Genomic DNA, 24,910 nt, shown 5'->3' with positions numbered 1-24,910 from the left:
TTAAAATAATATTTGCATATTCCAAATAGGATATAATTTAAAGGACAAAAGTAACTGCAAAGAATTTTAAAACTATATTCAGTAGTTTTATTTTTGATAATCATGTTAGTATTGTTATTGACATTTTAAAATTCTATATATTGTAGGAAAAAGCTAATAAATAATTTTGCTAATATCATTAGGAGCCAGTATCCTAAGCACATGTGAGAGAGATACAAGTAAAAAATCATGGACTTGAGTAATAATCTTGTAATCTTAATTTGAAGTGGAAATACCAGTATAAATTTTTGGTTTATTTTTCATAAAAATTTTCCTACCTTTGTTCGCTGAGAAAGGCCTTGAAGCAACAACAACTCAACATTTATGAACAGCTTTAGCAACATGTTGTTTCTAAATACTATTTCACATTAACATCAGCCAGTGGTCCTTAGAGAAATATTTCAGTTTTGAGTCGGGAAATATGTAAGATGAACTTAGGATATCTTGCTATGCCAGAAAACTAGAAAGCAGTACAGGAGCCAATTTTAAGGGTTTTTCACTGATCCTAGGGCTTCCCTGGTAGCTCAGCAGTTAAGAATCTGCCTGCAATGCAGGAGCCCGGAGAAGGCAATGGCAAGCCACTCCAATACTCTTGCCTAGAAAATCCCATGGATGGAGGAGCCTGGTAGGCTGCAGTCCGTGGGGTCGCTAAGGGTTGGACACGACTGAGCGACTTCACTTTCACTTTTCACTTTCGCACATTGGAGAAGGAAATGGCAACCCACTCCAGTGTTCTTGCCTGGAGAATCCCAGGGACGGGGGAGCCTGGTGGGCTTCCGTCTAAGGGGTCACACAGAGTCGGACACGACTGAAGTGACTCAGCAGCAGCAGCAGCAGCAGGAGACATGGGTTCAATCCCTGGGTGAGGAAGATTCCCTGGAGGAGGGCATGGCAACCCACTCCAGTATCCTCACCTAGAGAATCCCCGTGGACAAAGGAGCCTGGCAGGCTACATTCCATAGGATTGTAAAGAGCTGGACACAACTGAAGCAACTTTGCACGCATGCACTGATCCTAAGTGGAATAACTTAATCACTAAAAAGAATAACTACGTTTAATTGAAACACATCAAATATATGAAAATACATGTCTCACAATTATACTAAAAATAATCATTGGTCACCGTTGGACACTTTTAAAGTACCAATTCATTAAACTCTTATAGTTGAAAAATCATGGGAAACAAATCAAGCATTTGTCCTACTTTTCCTGTATGAACTTATGTAGGGAAACCAAATAGTTGATGATGGTAAGTCCATTATAGGATTCCAAATAATTAATACAGAAGTAATAATAGAAATAATAAGTACAAAATAAAGAATAGAATTAGGGGAGCCCCACTTTACAACTCTTAATAAATTAATGGATTTAAGCAATGGCCATCAATGGACACAAACCCCTTAGTTAAAAAGCAAATGGGAAAACTTCATAATGGAAGGATCATACCAAAAGCACCTGAATCTACTGATCAATTTTAACATCACTAGAAATGGGACCACTGAACATTATGTGCCTAATGATATGATGTAATAGGAAATACACATCTATATAACATATGGAGGATTCTTGCCTAAAAATAACTCAAATCTAGATCAGCAATATCCAATACAACTTTTTACAATAATGTAAATGGTCTTTATTCTGCCCAGAATGATATCTAGTAGCCACATGTGCTTGTTGAACATTTGATATTCGTAGTTTAACAGAGGAACTAACATTTAAAAAATTAATTTAAATAGACTCATGTGGCTAGTGGCCACATGGTAGCATAGCTCTAGATTTGACTACCAGTTTGCAAGAAATAGAGGGGATTGACAAACAAGTTAAATAATATCATGAGGAACAACCAATTAAATTCATTTGTTCTGAACAAATGATGTGGCTTCTCTAATGAATAAGTGGGATTGGGGGGAAAAAGGATTTGAGGGCTGAGAAAGAAGGGAAGCTGTGTGTGTGTGTGTTTTAATGAGGTTTTAAAGACATAACAGCCAATGGCTGGTTTAGATCTTGAACCAAGTGTAAAAAGACATCTTTGAGAAAATCAGGGCCATTTGAATATGAATTCAGTAGTAGATAATGGTAAGGAATTATTATTAATTTTGTAAAATGTGATAATGCCATACTAGTTACATTCTTTCAAATGCCTTTATCAGTTAGATGCATGTACTTGCATGACCCTGAGAGTGAGCACCTCAAATTTTGGACCCCAGGTGCCTCACTTGCCTCACCATAGTCCCGGGCTTGCCCAAGATGCACTGTAATAACATAGCTATATATTATTGTCATTTTTCACAGGTTGTAAATACCTGCCCCAGCAGAGTTTAATTATCTGAGATTCAAGATTTAATTTTTATTAATTTGTCAAAGGTTGTTTTGGTAGGCTTTGTAGAACTTCCGTATCTCTTTGTCTTGATCCAGATGAACCCCAAAAGAAGAACAAAGGTGATCCCATGAACAAGCTGGAAAGTTTTTACCAAGAGATGATAATGAAAAAGCATCTTGAAGAGTTCCAACTAATGAGAGGTGAACCCTTTGCTTCCCACTCACTGGTCTCAGCTACATCAGTGGGAGATAGTGGCACAGCTGAGAACCCGTCATTACTCCAGGACAAGGGAAAACAGGCAGCACAGGGTAAAGGTCCCAGTCTCCATGTGGCAAAAGTTATTGATAATTCACCTGAGCAGTGTTGGACTGGGCCTAAGAAGCTGACGCAGCCAATAGAATTTGTCCCAGAAGATGAGATCCAGAGAAATCGTTTGTCAGAGGAAGAGATCCGAAAAATTCCTATGTTTTCTTCATATAATCCAGGGGAGCCAAACAAGGTATAGGCCAAACCAAGAAAAAAAAAATGGGTTGTTTTCATTTTTATTAACCTCTACTTAAAGTAATACTTTTGTATTAGCTTTGATTATACCAAAGAATCATGACATAGGCACAGTGATTGTGTTTTTCTTTGACCTTTACTATTAATTCTCTGCTATATAGGTAGCTCTGACTATATAAGTAGCATATTTCCTATGATGTTCGTTGTGGTTTTCTAACGTCATAAGCTATCCTTAGAATTTTATTTAAAAAACAAGAATTTTAAAGAAATCCTGATCAGACTCTAGTCCATGCCCACTAGAAACCCTCAACTAAAGAAAAATTCATAGGCCCACCATATCTAGTAGCCATGTGCCTGGTTGTGAGTAGGGTTTGCCATTACCACATGAGTTTTTCTCTTCAGAATGCTCCACCTGGCTTTCATTTGACATATGACTTAAATTGCTGGTAGCTTAGCAGCAAAGTGAAAGCACAGGGCCTCTAAGCCTTGAGGAATTGGCGAATATCTAAGAAAAGTTGTAAATAATCCTCATTTTGTTGATCAGATCATTATGTCACATTCATGGTATGTGTTACATCCAGAATTGAAAATTTCATTATCATGTCACTCAAAAAAGCAACACAAGACCCTGGAGCATATACTTGTGTTCAATTTAAAAAACAAAACCAGAAAAATAATGTTAGCTTCTGGCTGTCCCTAAATTTTTAAAAAGGTATTTTAAAAAGGTATTATTAAGCAGTTTCCTTTGAGTGATTACATTTCTAATATATTCTTGATGTTCAAGGGTAGCTGGATTTTTTTAATTTTTTATTATGCAAATTATTAACTATGAAAAGTTACAGAGAATAATATAGCAAGAACCTTTGTACCTAACCAACTCTCTTTACCAATTGTTGCCTTTTTTTTTTTCCCTTGGCTGCACCACACGACTTGTGGGATCTTAGTTCTCTGACCAGGATTGAACCCAGCCCCTTGGCAGTGAGAGTGCGGAACCCTAACCACTGGTTTGCTGGGGAATTCCCTATCAATTCTTAACAGTTTCCATATTTGGTTGATTTTTAAAAATAAGGCCTTACAGAGACACCTGGAAACTTTCATATACCCTGCACCACTCCCATTCCCCTTTCTCTTTTTCAGTGGTAACCACCATCCTGTGTTTGCCATTTATCATTCCCATGCAGGTTTTATACTTTTACTATAAATCTGTATATTCATAATCAACATGTAATTTTATTTATTTTTAAACTACATAGTTGATATCATACTCTACGTATCCTTCTACAACTTGCTTTTTGACTCAATATACATGTTTTTTAAATTTATCTCTAAAGATATAAGGAACTGTGTAGTATTCCATTGTAGAAAGATACTATAATTCATTTATCCATTCTCCTGAAGATTTTTTCTTTTCTTTTTTTTTCCATTATAGACAGTTCTGCAACAAATACTATTGTACACATCTCCTGTTGCACATGTACAGGAGTTTCTCCAGGACAGTTTTTCAAACTTTAGATTACTATTAGTAGGTCACAAGCAGCAATTTTTTAAAGAAATAGAAAATATCAAAGTGCATTCCACAGAGTAGTAAGGATAATTATTGTTTTTTGAAGCTTTTGTTTATTGTGCTTTTGTGTGTGATATGTGTGTGGGCCAGAATATAAAATACATTTCTTCCTATAGATCTCAGTCAAAAGGGCCAGAAAAACATTGCTCTATTGCAGTGATTCTCAAACGTTAGCATGTACCAGAATCCTCCGGAAGGCTTGTTAAAACACAGATTGCTGGGTTCTGCCCCTAGAATTTTTTGTTCTATACATCTGGAGTAGGACCTGAGAATTTGCATTTCCAAGTTCCCAGGAGATACTGATGATGCTGCTGGTCTGAGTGACGTTTTAAGAATCACTGTTCTAGATTATACATCTAGAAGTGGAATTACTGTAATATAGGATATGTATATTTTCACCTCCATGAGCAGAGTTTAAGAAATCTCTTTCACATCTTTGCTAAGGCTTAAAAATGTTTGCTTTTTTATTTTGGCCACTCAATGTATTTGAAAGGTATCTCATGGTTTTAATTTCAATGTTCCTGATTTCCAATGAAGTTATGCATGTATTCATATATTCATTAGTCTTTCAGGAACCGTCTGTGAATTGCCTGTTCTGTTTCTTTTGCATTATTTATTTAGTTTTTAATAGTATATATAGATTTTGATTATTTAGGTTTTAGTATTACCTATAGATTTTATTTTAGAATTCTAGACACAAACCTTTGCTGCACCAGGTGAGTAGCTTGTATTTTTAACATTGTTTCTGATATCTTTTGTTAAGCAGAAGTCTTTCATTTTGACATAATTAAATCATCAGTATTTTTTGATGGTTTGTGCTTTTTGAGATATTTGAAGGAGATCTTTCTCTATAAATCAATAAGAAAGAGACAAGCAATCCAATAAAAATGGCCAGAAGATATGAACAGGCAGTTCATAGGGGAGAAAACACAAATGACCAGTTAACATATGAAGTCTCATTAGTAATCAAAGAAATGCAAAATAAAACTACAATGAGATACTATTTAATATCATTTAATACCTTTTTACATTTGGCATACATTTAAAGGCCTGACTATGCCAAGTACTGGTGAACGTATGGAACAGTAAGAATTCTTTAATATACTACTGGGTGAATATAAATGAGTATAACCACTTTCAAGAACATTGTGGCAATACTCAGTAAAATGAAAGATGCTCAACACTGTAGGTCAGTAATCCCACTCCCTGGTATCTATCCTAGGGATTCTTACACATACACATTAGGAGATGTTATAAGGATGCTCATAGTAGCATTGATTGTGAACAACATACATGTTCATAAGCAGGAGAATGGATAAAGCATGGTGAATTCATAAAATAGAATATGATATGAAAGAAAAAATGAATGAAACAGAACTACAGGTATCAACATGGATGAAACAATGTTGAATGAAAAACGTTTTGTTTGAGACTTTGGGTTTCAGTGCCAACATGTATACTGCTTAGAAGTCATCACTACTGTCTTACAACAGGAAGAACAGCTGAACAGACTAAAAAATCCATGACTTTTCTTGGATTCATCAGAGATTTGAAGTCAGAGAGCAAACTGCAACCATGAAATCTGGAGAGACAGGCAATTACAAAGAATCACTTCCCAGATCTGCTTATTAGAAACAGAAAGCACTGAGCCATAAATTGGTAGGAACACTTAAGTGGTAACTTTGACAAATTGCTGGAAACAGAGTATAGATTAGTGTTTGAGTAATAAACTTCTGGGGGCTACAGTCTAAGGGGGCCCCCACATATTCATGACTTTTGCCTCCAGGAACCCCACTGGGTTCTCAATGTAAAGAGCCAAGAATAAGTCTTCTGTTTCTGGCATGTTGATAGGAAAAGGAATCCACTTGAAATGCATCCAGAGCTTCTACCTAACAAAGAGCTATCCAGCAAGTAAAACAACTTAACCAAAGTCTTCTCTAGTGTGGGAGAAGGGAAATTACTGAACTCCAGGCCCCTCTAGTCTTACTGTGTCATCTATGAGAAAGAGAATGCTGCCTGCTGCTGCTGCTAAGTCGCTTCAGTCGTGTCCGACTCTGTGCGACCCCACAGGTGGAAGCCCACCAGACTCCCCCGTCCCTGGGATTCTCCAGGCAAGAACAGTGGAGTGGGTTGCCAAAAGCTGTGAAATACTTGTGAAGGTTACAGGCTGGATACATGGGCACAGTAAATGCTTGAGACTTAATTATAAGATGCAGAATGTTTTCCCATACCCTGCACCTTACTACCACATCAACAGGTCTTCAGTATGATAACTATGAATTATAGCTGAAGAACCTGCAAGGCTCAAACTCTAAAATGTTTTTAGGGAAACTCAAAGAAAACAAAGGAGACAAAAACAAGGATATTAGAGGAAACTGGAAAACCTCTGACACCTACAGCTAAAGCAAACATTAAACATAGCCCAACTTCTAGCCAGATTAACATAAAACCTCACATGAAGGGCTTGTTTATCTCAGTTTCTACTGTGTTACATATAACATAACAAAAAAGAAATGATTTTTTCCTTTCAACAAAAAAGAAATGATATGGCTTACCAAAAGATAAACCACAGTCTCAAGAGACAAAACCAACATCAGAACCAAGCTCAGATATGACACAGGTTTTTTAAAAATAGCTGTAACTAATATGCTAATGAGTCTGCTAGAAATAGTTTACAACATGCAAGAACAAATGGATAATATAAGCAGACAGAAACTCTATAAAGAGATGTAGGAAATCAAAAACAGTGTAACAGAAATGATGCCTTTGGGAGTTCCCTGTGGCTTAGTGGTTAGGATTCTAGGCTTTCATTGCCAGATTCAGTCCCTGGTCAGGGAACTGAGATTCTGTAAACCATGTGGCATGGCCAAAAATAAATACAATGCCTTTGATAGGCTTATCAGCAGACTGGATACAGATGAGGAAAGATTGAGTTAGTAGCTTGAAGACATGTCAATAGAAACCTGCCAAACTGATATGCAAAGATTTTTAAAAAAGACTTTAAAAATGTAGCAGAATATCCAAGGACAATTTTGAAAGGTATACCATGCACATTATTGGAGTAGTGGAAGAAGAAAGGAGCAGAAGGGGAAAAAAAGAAATATTTGAAGTAAGAATGACTGAGAATTTTCCAAAATTAATGACAGACACCGCATTACAGATCCAGGATCCAAGCAAAGAACACAAAGTAGGATAAATACCCCCCCTCAAAAAAAAACAACTAAGCATATCATGTTCAAACACAGAAAACTGAAGACCAAGAGAACATCTTGGAAAGGAAATCAACCCTAAAGAGAAAAACTCTTTACCAATAGAGAAATAAAGATAATAATTACATTGGCTTTCTCCTCAGAAATCATGCAAGCAAGAAGAGAGTGGAGTAAAATATTTAAAGTGATGAGAGGGAAAAATACTTACCTATAATTCAGTATCCAGGAAAAACAGTCATTCAAAAGTGGAGGAAAAATAAAGACTATCAAACAAAAACTGAGGGAACTTGTCACCAGGAAACCTGCCTTTCAAGAGATATTTCTGTTTATAAGTTCTCCAGAGAGAAGGAAAAATTATATATGTCAGAAAATAAGATCTCTATAAAGAAAGGAAGAGTGTAGGAGAAAGGATACATGAAGGTGAAATAGAATTTTTAATTTCCTATTTTAAATGATCTGAAAGATAACTGTTCCAAATAGTAATAGCAACATGATAGGTAATTAGAGGATGTGAATAAGTGTAATGGATGGCAGGAATGATAGAATGAAGGATAGAAAAAAGGAATTGTATTTGGTGTGTATAACTGTTACAGGGTATCTCCACTATCTGTCAAGTGGTATCATATTATATCATAGTGGACTTAGATTAATTTTAAAGCTATATTGCAAACTCTAAGGTATTTTACTAAAAATTATAAAAAGATATAATTGATACACTAAAAGAGAGCAGAAAATATCCATTCTCTACAGTCTTTTCCAGAAAATAGAAGCAAAAGAAACACTTTCTTACTGACTTTGAAACCAGCCTTAGGTTAATACCAAAATCAGATAAAGATATTACAGTAAAGAACGACCATGAACCAATCTCTCTTGAGCATAGATGCAAAAGTCCTAAATAGAGTAGTCCCATATTATCTTCAGGAGATACATTCCAAGACCCCCAGTGGATGCTTGAAACCACAGATTGTACTGAAACTTAGTTTTGTTTTTGCTTTTTTTCTTATATACGGATGTGAGAGTTGGACCATAAAGATGGCTGAGTACTGAAGAATTGATGCTTTTGAAATGTGGTGCTAGAGAATACTCTTGAGGGTCCCTTGGACTGCAAGGAGATCAAACCAGTCAATCCTAAAAGAAATCAACCCTAAATATTCATTGGAAGGACTGATGCTGAAGCTCTAATACTTTGGTCATTTAATGTGAAGAGCCGACACATTGGAAAAGACCCAGAAGCTGGGAAAGATTGAGGGCATGAGGAGAAGGAGGCAACAGAAGATGAGATGGTTGGATGGCATCATTGACTCAATGGACATGAGTTTGAGCAAACTCCTGGAGATGGTGAAGGACAAGGAAGCTTGGCGTGCTACAGTCCATGAGGTCATGACAAGTCAGACTTGACTGAGCAACTGAGCAACAATACCTACCTATGAAAAATTTTAACTTATGAAATATCCAGATTGCCAGCATCACTACTCTTGAGCTTTGTGGCCATTATTAACTGAAAGGTTACTCAAACATAACCACTGCAATACTGTGATGGTTGATCTGATAACCAAGATGGCTACTTAATGGGGCATACAGGGTGGATATGCTGAACAAAGGCATGATTCATGTCCTGGGTGGGACAGAGCAGGATAGAGTGGGATGGTACAAGATTTCATCATACTACTCAGAATGGTGTACAGTTTAAAACTTATATATTGCTTATTTCTGGGATTTTCCATTTAATATTTTCAGACCACAGTTGACCTTTGTAACTGAAACCACAGAAATTGAAACTGGATAAAGGGGGACTTTTGTATTAGGAAAATTGAAATATTTTGATAAAAAAATGAAATATTAGGAAATCGAATCCAACAATGTATCAGAAGAATCACTATTAAATGGGATTTCTTCCGGATATCCAAGACTGATTCAACTTTTGAAAACCAATTAATGGAATCCACCACACCAACAGACTAAAGAAGAAAAATATTATTTTAGTTGATGTAGAAAAGGCATTTGACAAAATACAAACACCCATTAATGACACAAACTCTCAGCAAACTAGGAATAGAAGGGAACATTTTCAACTTGGTAAAGTGTATCAACAAAACCCTGCAGCTAACACCATACTTAATGGTGAAAGCCTGAGTGTTTTCCCCTTTGATCAGAAACAAGACAAATATGTCCCCTCTTTCAATTTCTTTTCATCTCTGTATTGGAAGTTCTAGCTAGTGCAAAAAGAGAAGGAACGGAAATTAAAAAGCACGCAGATTGGGAAGGAAAAAATAAAACTATCTTTGTTAACAAACAGGTGACGTGTATGTCTTTGTAGAAAATTCAAACCTATCAACAAGAACATGAAACAATTACTGAAACTAAGGAGTATATGAAAGTTGGAGGATATTAGATTTATATTTGAAAATCAATTGCTTTCCTGTATACCAAGAAATGAACCATTAAAATTGAAATAAAAAGCACAACACCCTTTATAATAGCACCACAAAATAGTGAAATACTAAGGTACAAATCTAACAAAATATGTGTAGGATCTATATGTAGAAAAATATAAAACCCTGGTGAAAAATTAAAGACATAAATAAATGCAGAGATATCCTCTGTTCATAGATTGGAAGACACAGTCCCCAAAAAATCCCAGCAAGCTATTATGTGGATATAGACACACTAATTCTAAGTTTATTTAGAAAGAGAAAATATCCAGAATGCTCAATACAATACTGAAGAAGAAGAACAAAGTTGAAAGACTGATGTTACCTAACTTTAAGACTAACTATAATCACGTAGTTTGATGCTGGCTGAAAACAAATTGAGTAAAATAAAGACTCCAGAAATAAACTTTCACAAATATAGTGAACTGATCTTAGATAAGGGAGCAAAGGCAACTCAATGGAGAAAGGATAATCTTTTCAACAAATTTTGTTAGAAATACTGGATATCCACATGCAAAAAAAAAAAAGAATCTAGACACAGATTTTACATTCTTCAAAAAATTAACTCAGAATAGATTATACATTTAAATGTAAAATATCAATCTTCTAGAAGAAAACAGAAAATTTAAGTGACATTGTGTTTAGTGATGTGTTTATAGGTACAACACCAAAAGCATGATTTATGAGACAAAAAATTGATAAATCCTACTTTATTAAAATTATAAACTTTGCTATATGAAAGATGCTTTTAAGAGAATCAAAAAACAAACCACAGACTGGAAGAAAATATTTGTAAAACACATGGCTCATAAAGTACTTATATCCAAAATACAGCAAGGAACTCCTAACACTCAACAGTAGTAAAACAACTACCCAATTTAAAAATGGGCAAAGGAACAGACACCTCACCAGAGAAGTTATATACATGTCAAATAGGCATATGAAAAGAAGCTCATCATCATTTGTCACCTGGAAATTGCAAAATAGAATAATAATGAGATGCCATTACACACCTATTAGGATGGCTAAAATTGACAATACCAGATAATATTGAGAATGCTAAACAACAGGAACTTTTATTCATTGCTCTTATGCAAAATGACACAACCTCTTTGGAAGATAGTTTGGCAGTATCTTACCAAGATAAACATGCTTTGCCATACAATCCAGTAATGAAGTTCCTAGTTATTTACTCAATTGATTTAAAAACTTACATTCATACAGAAACCAGCATGTGACTGTTAACAGCAGTTTTATTCATAATTCCCAGAAACTGGAAGCAATCAAGGTGTCCTTCAATAGATGAGTGGATACATTCATCTGTGCTACATCTATACAATGGGATATAATTCAGCAATAAAAAGAAACAATCTGCCAAGTCACAAAAAGACATAGAGGGACTATAAATGCTTATTAATAAGTGAAGGAAGCCAGTTTGAAAAGACTACATATTGTATGATTTCAATTATATGACATTCTGAAAAACACAAGACTGTAGGAACAGTTAACAATGGTTGCCAGGACTTCAGGAGGAGTGGAGAAGAGAGGAATGGTGAACACAGAGGGTTTTTAGCGCAGTATGAATTTTCTGTATGATAGTGTAATAGTGGATGTGAGAAATGCATTTGTCAAAATCCATGAAACTGTCCAGCATAAAGAATGACACAATATAAATATTTTTAAAAAATCATTTAGGAGATTGAGTAACCCCTGGAAAGAATGCAGACTGTGACGAGAATTTAACTATTACAAATATATAACACAACCTCAATGAAGGAATGGGAGAAAAGATGCTGAGCATGTAGTGCAAGAAAGTAAGCAGGTGCTCAAAATAATGTAAAAATATTGTTGGGGATATGTCAGGCACAAAGGAGCCAACTGAGAGTTTCTAATAACTAAAGATGGAATAATTTGTACAACAAACTAAGTAAATTAATATTGGATTATAACCCAAAGTATAGAATATCTGTGAGTCAATATTGATAATAAAATAATTGAGTGAATCAGTAAATGATGGAGAGGAGACAAATATCACATGAAGAAGAATTGGAAACAACCTAGATGTCCATTAGCAGACGAATGAATAAGAAAGTTGTGGTATATATACACAATGGAATATAACTGAGGTATTAAAAAGAATGCATTTGAGTCAGTTCTAATAATGTAGATGAAACTGGAGCCTATTATACAAAGTGAAAGAAAAGCACCAATACAGTATATTAACAAATATATATAGAATTTAGAAAGATGGTAACGACGACCCTATGTGCAAGAGAGCAGAAGAGACACAAATATAAAGAACAGACTTTTAGACTCTATGGGAGAAGGCAAGGGTGGGATGATTTGAGAGAATAGCATTGAAACATGTATATTACCATATGTGAAATAGATGACCAGTCCAAGTTTGATGCATGAAGCAGGGCACTCAAAGCCAGTGCACTGGGACGACCCAGAGGGATGGGATGGAGAGGAAGGGGGGAGGGGGTTCGGGATGGACAGACACATGTACACCAGTGGTTGATTCATGTCAATGTATGGCAAAAACCACCACAAAATTGTAATTAGCCTTCAATTAAAATTAATTAATTAATTTTAAAAAATAGTTTATGTACTAGTAGATGTTCTGCCTCAAGGAAAGGAAGCATAACTCCCAACCAAACCACTTAATTTTGAGCTACTCTTAGTGACTTCTTTCCAAAGAGTACAGTATGGAAATACAGGGAAAAAAATCATGTTACAGTGTAGAAACCTAACAAACACTGCCTCAGTCAGGCAATCAAAGCAAAGGTCATTCATAAATCATGTTGATAGTATGTATGCTTTATATAATGTGATCAGAGTTGCTTCTTTTTCTCTATAATCTTCCTTCTAATAATCCATAAGCACAATATAACCATGAGAAAACAGCAGAAAAATTCTAGTTGTGGAACATCCTATAAAATATCTGATCAGTATTCCTCAAAAATGTCAAGATCATTAAAAACAAGAAAAGTTTGAGATACTGCCACAGCAAAGAGGAGACTAAAGACATATGAAAACTAAATGTACTATGATATCCTGGATGGAGTCCTGGAACACAAAAAGGATGTTAGAGAAAAACTAAGGAAATCTAAATAAGCTATGGACTTTATTGCTTTGTGTTTTTGGGTTTTTTTTTTTTTGAGTATAATTGCTTTGCAATGTTGTGTTGGTCTGCTATACAACATGAATCAGCTGTAAGTACATATATATCCCATTTCTGTTGAGCTTCCCTCCCACCCCAAACCCCATCCCACCCTTCTAGGTCATCACAGAACACTGGACTGAGCTTCCTGTGTTAAACAGCAGCTTCCCACTAGCTATCTGTTTTACACATGGTAGTGTATATGTGTCAATCCAACTCTCCCAATTCATCTTACCTTCCCCTTTCTCTGCTGTGTCCACATGTCCATTCTCTACATCTGTATCCCTATTCCTGCCCTGCAAATAAGCTCATCTGTACCATCTTTCTAGATTCCATACATATACATTAATATACAATATTTGTTTTTCTCTTTCTAACTTACTCTGTATCACAGACTCTAGGTCCATCCACATCACTACAAATGACCCAGTTTCATTCCTTTTTATCGCTAAGTACCACATTTGTATCTGTCAATGGGCATTTAGGTTGCCTTCATGTCCTAGCTATTGTAAATAGTGCTGCAGTGAACACTGAGGGTAATGTATCTTTTTGCATTATTGTTTTCTCAGGGTATATGCCCAGTAGTGGGATTACTGGATCATATGGTAGTTCTGTTTTCTGTTGTTTAGGGAACCTCCATACTGTTCTCCATAGTGTTTGTATCAATTTACATTCCTACCAACAGCACAAGAGGGTTCCCTTTTCTCCACACCCTCTCCAGCATTTATTGTTTGTAGATTTTTTTGATGATGGTCATTCTGATCAGTGTGAGGTGATATATCACTGTAGTTTTGATTTGCATGCCTGTAATAATGAGTGATGTTGAGCATCAAACAACTAGCAGGATAGGAACCCATTATCAGACAGGCTGCCTAAAGTCATACTAAGCTCACAGACACCCTGAAGCACACCACCTGACATGGCCTGCCCATCAGAGGGATAAGATCCAACCTTCACCCACCAGAACAAAGGCACCAGTTCCCCACCACCACCAGGAAGCCTACCCAAACCACTGGACCAACCTCACCCACTTGGGGCAGACACCAGAAGCAAGAGGAACTATGACCCTGCAGCCTGTGGAAAGGAGACCCCAAACACAGTAAGTTAAACAAAATGTAGGAGACAGAGAAATATGTTACAGACAAAGGAGCAAGGTAAAAACCCACAAGACCAAATAAATGAAGAGTAAATAGGCAATCTACCTGAAAAAGAATTTAGAATAATGATAGTAAAGGTGATCCAAAATATTGGAAATAGAATGGAGAAAATGCAAGAAATATTTAACAAGGACCTGGAAGAATTAAAGAACAAACAATGATGAACAATACAATAACTGAAATTAAAAATACACTAGAAGGAATCAATAGCAGATTGAGGAAGATCAAATAAGTGAGCTGGAATGAGCTGGAATGGTAGAAATAATTGCCAAGGAACAGAATAAAGAAAAAAGAATTAAAAGAATTGAAGACAGTCTCAGAAGCGTCTGGGACAACATTAAATGCAGCAACATTTGAATTATAGGGGTCCCAGAAGAAGAAGAGAAAGAGTCAGATAAAATATTTGGAGAGATTATAGTCAAAAACTCCCTAATATGAGAAAGGAAATAGTCAATCAAAAGTAGTCAATCCAGGAAGCACAGAGAGTCCCAAACAGGACTTAATTAATAATAATATACCAATATTTATTTATTTATTTTAAGAAATGTACTGTAATAATGTAAGATGTTAATTATAAGAGAAACTGGGTGTGGGGTGTATGGGAATTCTTTGTACTATCCCCTCAATTTTTCTATAAATCTAAAACTTTTACAAATAAGCTCTATTTTTAAAAAATTTAAACAGGTAGATGCAGAAGACTGCATGCAGTATAATACCATTTATATAAAGTTCAAAAACTATAAAACAATAATTGCAGAGGGATACCAGGAAGAGTTTCATCCTCTATTATCACTTGAAGTTTCTGTTTTTCTCTTTCACAGAAATATTTATCTTGTTTTTGAGCCTAGTTTTGTCTTTGTGTGTATCTTTGTATATATGAATATGTATGTATGTTGTAGATATATACATACATACATAACCATGTATATTGTATGTATGTATGCATGCATATATGTATATTTTTGAAGCAGAGAAGATGCATCTATGCAAGACGTGACCAAGTCATCCTGACTAGATGTCCTCTTGATTTTTTAAAAATGTTCATATCAAAGGCAATAATCTTAGTATGGATCTTTCCTACTTGGTGAGAAACTTGCAATATGTGTCACATACCTCTCCCTTTCTATGGTTATTTAATTTAATGATGCTTTTATAATGAGTATTTCAGAGCCAAAACTAGATCACCTGAAATTACTTAAGTGAATCACAAATCAGTTATTCTATGTCCTTGCCTTTAAGAGTATAGTTAAATGCTAAATATGTGAATATCCAGCTTTTAAAGGGTTTGAGACATAGAGTCTACTGCTTATTGCAGTGTTCAACATATTTACTCATATATTTCAGTGGATAAGTCGTTTAAGCTGGCTCTGTTTTCTAGCTCTTTGCTTTTGCTGCTCCTATCTGAATTTTTTCTCAAGTTTTTTTAAGTTATAAAATAAGTAACTTATGCATCTCTTTCTCCTCCAGTGTAGCAAAATACATGTAACCTGAGATCTACCTTTAAACACTATTTCAAGTGTAAATTACAGTATTGTAAACTATAGGCACAATGTTTTACAGCATATCTCTAGAACTTTTTCATCTTGTATGACTGAACTTTATACCCACTGAACAGCAACTCCCCATTTCCTCATCCTCTCAAGTTCTGGCAACTACTATTCTATTTTCTGCTTCAGTGAGTTTAAGTACAATAGATACCATATAAGGTGAAATTATGTAGTACTTTTTCTTCTGTGACTGGCTTATCTCAGCATAGTGCCCTCAAAGCGCATCTACATCATAGAATATTGCAAGATTTCCTTCCTTTTTTCTAGCCAAATCATATTCCATTGTATGTATATGCCACATTTGTTGTTGTTATTTTAATTTATTCATCTGTGATGAACATTTAGGTTGCTTCCACCTCTTGGCTTTTGTGAACAGTGCTGCAATAAACACGTGAGTTCAGATATCTCTTCAAAATTCTGATTGTAATTATTTTGGATAAATAACTGGAAGTGGGATTCTTGAATCATATGGTAATTCTATTTTTAATTCTTTGAGGAACCGCCATACTGTTCTGTATAGCAGCTGCACCATTTTCCATTCCTACCAAAAGTGCACAAAGATTCCAATTTCTCTACATCCTCATCGACACTTACTTTATGTGTGTGTTCTTTGAAGAAATGCCTATTTATGTCATTTGCCCATTTTTCCAGGTTATTTGTCTTTTTGCTATGGAGTTTTTGTAGTTAATTATATATTTTATATACTAACCTCTAATCAGATATATGGTTTCCAAATATTTCCACTCATTCTGTAGGCTACCTTTTCACTTTAGATTGTTTTCCTTTGCTGTGCAGATGTGTTTTAGTGATTTAGTCCCACTTTACCTTTGCTTTTGTTACCTGTATTTCTGCTATAATATCTAAGAAATAATTGCGAAGGCCAGTATCATGAGGTTTTTCCCCCTATGCTATCTTCTAGAAGTTTTAGAGTTTCAGGCCTTATGTTTAAATCTTTAATCCAATTTGAGCTGATTTTTGTAGATGGTATAAATGAGGCCAGTTTTATACTTTTACATGTGGATATCAACTTTTCCCAACACTATTGGTCAAAGGGACTATCCTTTCCCCATTGTGTATTCTTGCCCCACCCCACCCCCCGCCCCCCACCATTAATCAGTTACTGTATATGTGTGGATTTATTTCTGGGCTTTTTATTTTCTCCTATTAGTCTACAGGTCTGTCTTTATGCCAGTAGCATACTGTTTTGATTACTGTAGATTTGAAACGTGTTTTGAAATTAAGAAGTGTGAGGCCTCCCCAGTTTTGTTCTTTCTTCTCAAGATTGCTTGGCTACTTAGGGTTCCCTTTTTGTTTTTATGAATCTTAGGGTTGTTTTTGTATTTCTACAAAAAATGCCATTGCAATTTTTATAGGAATTACATTAAATCTGTAAACTAATTTGGATAGTATGTACATTTCAACAATTTATTCTTCCAGTCCATGAACATGAGACATCTTTTCATTTATTTGTGTTGTCTTTAATCTCTTTGAGCAGTGTGTTGTGGTTTTCAGTATATAAGTCCTTCACTTCCTTGGTTAAGTTTTTTCTTTTTAATTGAAGTATGTTTGGCATTATTAAAAAGCTGTGCATATTTAATGTATGCATTTTGTTGGGTTTGAAGGTACATATACACCATGAAACAATCACCAATACAATGCCCTAAACTTAACCATCACCTCCAGAAATTTCCTCCCTCTAGTTTTTCTTTTGATAAGAACATTTAACATAAGATCTATCCTTTTAACAAAATTTTAATTATCAAATACAGTATTGTTAACTATATATGCTATGCTATATGATAGATCTATAGGATTTATTCATGTTGCATATGTAAAACTATATACCCTTTGATGAACACTTCCTCAGTTACCCCTCTTCCTAGCCCCTGGTAAGCATGATTCTACTCTCTGCTTCTGTGAGTTTGACTACTTTAGATTCCTGATATAAGTGGGATCATGTAGTGTTTTTTCTTCTGTTTCTGGTTGATTTCACTTAGCAGGTCTTCCAAGTTCACCTATGTTGCAGCAAATGACAAGATTTTTTCATTTTTAAGGCTAGATAATATCCTTTTGTATTTACACACCATATTTCCTTTATCCCTTCATCTCTCAATAGACATTTAGATTGTTCCCATGTCTTTGCTTTTGTGAACAATGCTGTGGTGAATATGGGAATGCAGATTTTTCTTCCAGTCATTTTAGATATATAGCCAAGTGGGATTGCTGGATTATATGAGTTCTAGTTTAAATTTTTTATGATCTTCCAACTGTTTTCCATTGTGGTTATAACAGCTTAAACATTCCCACCAACAGTACATAAGGATAAAATTTCTCCACATCCTCACCAGCACATCTTTGTTTTTTTTTGCTTTTGAGTTTCAGAAGTCCCTTATATATTTTGGGCTTCCCACATGGTGCTATTGGTAAAGAACCCGCCTGCAAATGCAGGAGAAAGAGACATGGATTAGATGTTAACCCTTTATTAGATATGATTTGAAAATACTTTCTCCCATTTTGTAGGTCACCTTTTAACTTTACTGATTGTTTTCTTTGCTACGAATATGGGTTTGAGTTAATGACACTTGTCTGTCTTTGCTTTTGTTGGCTGTGCTTTTGATATCATATCTAAGAAATTATTGCCAAGTCCAATGGTCAAGAAGATTTTTCTGTTTGCTTCTAGGAGTTTTAGAGTGTCATATCTTATTTTTAAGTATTTAATATTTTGAGTTGGGTTTTGTGTATGGTGTAAGAGAAGCATCTAATTTCATTTTTTGTACTGGATATCCAGTTTTCCAAGCACCATTTATTAAAGAGACTGTTTTTTCCCCATGTGCATTTTTGCCCTCCTTGTCTAAGATCAGCTTACCATAAATGTATGGTTGATTTCTAGTCCCTCTATTCTAGTCCATTGGTCAATATGTACTTTTTTATGCCAGTACCTTACTGTTTTGATTACTGTAGTTTGAAATCAGGATATATGACACATCCTACTTTGTTCTTCTTCCTGAAGATTGCTTTGTCTATTCATGGTCTCTTGTGGTTCATATGAATTTTAGGATATTTTTTGTTTCCATAAAAATCATCATTGGTATTTTGATAAGAATTGCATTGAATCTGTAGATTGCTTTGATTAGTATTACATTTTGACAGTATTAATATTTCCAATCCATGAGTATGGGGTGTCTTTACATTTATTTCTCTCTTTTTTAATTTTTTTATATATATATATTTTTTTTACTGAAATATAGTTAATTTACAATGTTGTGTTAGTTTCTGGTGTACAGCAAAGTGATTCAGTTATATATAAAACAACTTTTACATTTATATTATATATATAATTTTTAGATTATTTTCCATTATAGTTTGTTGCAAGATATCAAATATAGTTTCCTGTGCTGTACAGTAGGATCTTATTGTTTATCTGTTTTATATAGTAGTTTCTACCTGCTAATCCCAAACTCCTAGTTTATCCTTCCTCCCTGCCTTTCCTCTTTGATAACCATAAGTTAGTTTTCTATGTCTGTGAGTCTATTTCTGTTTTGTGATTTGTATCATATTTTAGATTCCACATGTAAGTGATATCATATGATATTTTTCTTTCTCTATCTGACCTATTTTACCTGCTATGACAATCTCTTGTTCCATCCTTGTTGCCACTGCTGCTGCTGCTGCTGCTGCTAAGTCACTTCAGTCGTGTCCGACTCTGTGCGACCCCATAGACGGCAGCCCACCAGACTCCCCCATCCCTGGGATTCTCCAGGCAAGAACACTGGAGTGGGTTGCCATTTCCTTCTCCAATGCATGAAAGTGAAAGTGAAGTCACTCAGTCATGTCCGACTTCTAGCGACCCCATGGACTGCAGCCTACCAGGCTCCGCCGTCCATGGGATTTTCCAGGCAAGAGTACTGGAGTGGGTTGCCATTGCCTTCTCTGCCATGTTGCCACAAATGGCATTATTTCGTTATTTTTCATGGCTGAGTAGTATTCCATTGTATATATTAATATCTACCACATCTTCTTCCCATTCATCTGTTGATGGATATTTAGGTTGCTTCCATATCTTGGCTATTATATATAGTACTACTGTGAGCATTGAGGTGAATGTATCTTTTTGAATTAGAGTATTCTCCAGATGTATGCCCAGGAGTGGGATTGCTGGGTCATATGGCAACTCTACTTTTAGTTTTTTAAGGAACCTCTGTAATGTTCTTCATATACACCAGTTTACATTCCAACCAACTGTGTAAGAGGATTTTCTTTTCTCCAATACTCCAGCATTTATTATTTGTAGACTCTTGGTGAAGGTCATCCTGACCAGTGACATGATACCATATTGTAGTTTTGATTTGCATTTCTCTAATTAGCAGTGTTGAACATCTTTTCATGTGCTCATTGGCTATCTGTATGTCTTCTTTGGTGAAATTTGTACTTAGATCTTCTGTCCATTAATGATTGGGTTGTTTGTTTTTTTGTTACTGAGTTTTATGAGCTGTTTGTATATTTTTTTAATTAACCCTTTGTTGGTCACATCTTTTGCAAATATTTTCTCCCAGTGATAGGTTGTCTTTTAGTTTTGTTTATGGTTTCCTTTGCTGTACAAAAGCTTATAAGTTTGATTAGGTTCCATTTGTTTATTTTTGCTTGTATTTCTTTTGCCTTTAGAGACTGACCTAAGAAAACATTGGCACGTTTTATGCCAGAGAATGTTTGCCTATATTCTCTTCTAGAAGTTTTATGGTGTCCTCTCTTATATGTAAATCTTCAAACCATTTTGAGTTCTTTGTGTGTATGGTGTGAGGGGGTGTTCTAACTTTATTGATTTATGTGTGGCTGTCCAACTTTCCCAACACCACTTGCTGAAGAGACTGTCTTTTCTCCATTGTATATCTTGCCTCCTTTATTGAAGATTAATTGACTGTAGGTGTGTGGGTTTATTTCTGGACTCTCTGTTCTATTCTGTTGATCTATATGTATGTTTTTGTGCCAGTACCACTCTTTTGATTACTGTAGCTTTGTAATTGTCTGAAGTCTTGGAGAGTTATGCCTTCTGCTTTGTTGTTTATCCTCAGGATTATTTTGCTAATTCTGGGTCTTTTCTGGTTCATCATAAATATTAGACTTATTTGTTCTAGTCTGTGAAAAATGTCATGGATAATTTGATAGGGATGCATTAAACCTGCTTTGGGTAGTATGGCCATTTTAACCATATTAATTGTTCCAATCCAAGAATATGGTGTATCTTCCCATTTCTTAAAATCATCTTCTGGTTCCTTTGTCAGTGTTTTACAGTTTTCAGCATGTAAGTCTTTCACTTCCTTGGTCAAATTTTATTCCAAAGTATTTGATTCTTGTGCAGTCTTAAGAGGATTTTTTTTTAATATTTTCCCTTTCTGATATTTCATTTTTATTGTAAAGAAATGGAACAGGTTTTTGTAAGTTAATCTTGTATACTGCTGCTTTGCTGAATTTGCTTATCAGTTCTTATATCCTGCTAATTTGCTGAATTTTCTTACTAGATTTTGTGTGGAGTCTTTCAGTTCAGTCCAGTCGCTCAGTCATTTCTGACTCTTTGCAACCCCGTGAACTGCAGTACACCAGGCCTCCCTGTCCATCACCAACTCCAGAGTTCACCCAAACCCATGTCCATTGAGTCAGTGATGCCATCCAGACATCTCATCCTCTGTCGTTTTCAAATAAGTCAGCTCTTCTCATCAGGTGGCCTAAGTATTGGAGTTTCAGCTTCAACATCAGTCCTACTAATGAACACCCAGGACTGATCTCCTTTAGGATGGACTGGTTGGATCTCCTTGCAGTCCAAGGGACGCTCAAGAGTCTTTTCCAACACCACAGTTCAAAAGCATCAATTCTTTGGCGCTCAGTTTTCTTTATAGTCCAACTCTCACATCCACACATGACCACTGGAAAGACCATAGCCTTGACTAGACGGACCTTTTGCTTTTCAATATGCTGTCTGGGTTGGTCATAACTTTCCTTCCAAGAAGTAAGCATCTTTGAATTTCATCTGCAGTGATTTTGAAGCCCAGAAAAATAAAGTCAGCCACTGTTTCCACTGTTTCCCCATCTATTTGCATTGAAGTGATGGGACCAGATGCCATGATCTTAGTTTTCTGAATGTTGAGCTTTAAGCCAACTTTTTCACTCTCCTCTTTCACTTTCATCAAGAAGCTCTTTAGTTCTTCACTTTCTGCTATAAGGGTGGAGTCTTTAAGATTTTCTATATATAGTATAATGTCATCTGTATATAATGGCAGTTTTACCTCTTCTCTTCCATTTTTGGATACCTTTTATTTCTTTTTCTTATCTTATTGCTATGGCTAGAATACTGCATTGAATAGAAATGGTAATAGTGGGCATCATTGTCTTGTTCCAGATTTTAATAGGAAGGCTTTCAGCTTTTCACTATTGAGCAATGACTGTCAGTTTGCCATAAATAGCTTTTACAGTAAGTCCCCTACATGTGAACCTTCAAGTTGCAAACTCTCAAAGATGTGAAAGTGTGTATCATCAATATCAGGTGGGAGTGAAATTGTAACCTGCCCTCCATCTCCTATTTCTGATGATCCTTCAGCTCTGCCATCTCCCGGCTCCTCTCCCTCCTCCAGTCAGTAACTCTTCTAGCCTGTTCACTCAATGCCAGCCCCTATATGCCAGCTGTTGTACTGTACTACTGTACTTTTCAAGATACTGTATTGCAGTATTAAAGATGTCTTTATTTTTTCTGCTTGTTTTTTATGTATTATCTGTGTGAAAAGTATTGTAAACATATTACAGTACAGTACTATATAGCCAGTTGTGTTAAGTTGGGTACCTGGGCTAACTTTGTTGGACTTACGAACAAATTGGACTTATAATTGTGCTCTTGGAACAGAACTCATTCGTATATGTTCTCTCTAGACCCACTTTAATAAAGATATTAGTTTTTTATCATGAATGGATGCTGAATTTTATCAAATGCTTTTCTGCATCTATTGAGATGATTATGTGAGTTTTATCTTTTCTTATGCTGATGTGATGTATCACACTGAATGATTACGTATGTTGAACCATCCTTATGACCCTGGGATAAATCCTACTTGATCATGGTGTATGATCTTTTTTTATGTGTTGTTGGATTTGGTTTGCTAATATTTGGTTGAGGATTTTTTTGCATCTGTATTCATCAAAGAGGAATGTAATTTTCTTTATTGGTAGTGTTTTTGTCTGGATTTGGTATCAGAGTAATAGTGGCTTCATAGAATGACTTTGGTAGTATTCCTTTCTCTTCAGTCTTTTGGAAGAGTTTGAGAACAATCAATATAAGTTCTTCTTTGTATGTTTGGTAGAATTCCCCAGTGAAGACATCCAGTCCTGAACTTCTGTTTGCAGGGAGGTTTTTTTTTTGTTGTTGTTGTTGTTTAATTACAGATTCTATTTCACTTCTAGTGATTGGTGTGTTCAAACTATCTATTTTTGATTCAGTTTTGGTGGGCTGTGTGTTTCTAGAAACTTGTCCATTTCTTCTAGGTTGTCCAGTCTGTTGGCAAATAATTGTTCATAGTATTCTCATGTTTGTTTTTTTTTTTTGCATTTCTGCAATATCTGTTGTTATTTCTCCTCATTTAATTGGGGCCTTCTCTCTTAGTGAGCATGGCCAGAGGTTGGTCAATTTTGTTTACCTTTTCAGTTCTTGTTTTCATTTTTTTCAATTTTAATCTCTATTTTATTATTTTCCTCCCTGATTTTTATTATTTACTTCCTTCTGTTGACTTTAGATTGTTCTTTTTCTAATTCTTTTAGGTGGTTTAGGTTGTTTCTTTGAGATTTTTCTTGGTTTGTTTTTTTTTTTTTTTTTTGAGGAAGACCTTTATCACTATGAAGTTCCCTCTTTGCACTACCTTTTCTGCAACCGGTTGAGTTTTCATTGTCATTTGTCTCAAGATATTTCTTAATTTCCTCTTTGATTACACTGTTAACCTATTAGTTTCTTTAGTATCATGTTATGTTTCCATGTAATCTTTTTTCCTCATGTCTCTTTCTGTGGCTGATTTCTACTTTCATGCTATTGTAGTCAAAAAGATGCTTGAAATAATCCCTGGCCTCTTAAATTTCTTGAGGCCTATTTTGTGTCCTAGTTTGTGGTCTATTATAGAGAATGTTTTATTTGCACTTGAAAAGAATGTGTATTCTGGGTTTATTTTTAATTTAATGTCCTGAAAATAGCAATTAAGTCTAGCTGTTCTGTTGTGTCATTTAGTATCTCTGTTGCCTTACTGATTTTCTGTCTGGAAGATCTGTCCATTGATGTCTATTGAAATGATTTGTGATTTTTATCCTTCGTTCTGTTAATGTGCTATGTGATATTGATTGATTTTCATATGTTGAACCATCCTTGCACCCAGGGATAAATCACATTTGGCCATGATCCTTTTAATGTGCTTTTAAATTCAGTTTACTACTTTTCTGTTAAGAATTTTTACATCTGTATTCATCACGGATATTAGCCTATAGTTTTCATTTCTTATAATATCTTTTTCTGTTTTGGGTCATGTTAATGCTGGCCTGATAAAATTAGTTTGGGAGTGTTCCTGCCTCTTCAAATATTTGGAAGAATTTTAGGAGGATTGGTATTAATTCTTTAAATATTTGGTAGAATTCACCTGTGAAGCCATCTGGTCCTGGGCTTTACTTTGTTGGGAGATTTTTGATTACTGAATATTGCTAGTTATAAGTCTATTCAAATTTTCTGTTTCTTCATGATTTCATCTCGGTAGGTTTATGTTTCTAGGAATTTATCCTTTTCTGTAGATTATCCAATTTGTTGGCATATAATTGTCAGAGTAGTCTCTCATAATCCTTTTTTATTTCTGTGGCATCAGTTGTAAAGTCTCCTCTTTCACTTTGAATTTTATTTGAGTCTTCTCTTTTTTCTTAGCCTAGCTAAAAGTAGTCAATTTTGTTGATATTTTTAAGAAACA

The 24,910-nt window shown here is 35.2% G+C and overlaps 1 protein-coding gene across 5 annotated transcripts in view; it reads left to right on the top strand.

Annotated features, from left to right (window-relative positions):
• The window catches only part of RBM41 (RNA binding motif protein 41), a 67,648-nt gene that overhangs the window by 32,259 nt on the left and 10,479 nt on the right, over positions 1-24,910 (top strand). For all 5 annotated transcript variants that reach the window (XM_055438197.2, XM_088834194.1, XM_088834192.1 and 2 more), the window contains one exon: positions 2,458-2,861. In XM_055438197.2, coding sequence (XP_055294172.1) covers positions 2,458-2,861 — 404 coding nt within the window. The remainder of the gene's footprint in view (positions 1-2,457; positions 2,862-24,910) is intronic.

This window comes from Moschus berezovskii, chromosome X, assembly GCF_049115385.1.
Source record: "Moschus berezovskii isolate FMDL1 chromosome X, NW_MosBer_1.0, whole genome shotgun sequence".
Classification (NCBI taxonomy): domain Eukaryota; kingdom Metazoa; phylum Chordata; class Mammalia; order Artiodactyla; family Moschidae; genus Moschus; species Moschus berezovskii.
This window is presented reverse-complemented; position numbering and strand designations above follow the sequence as displayed.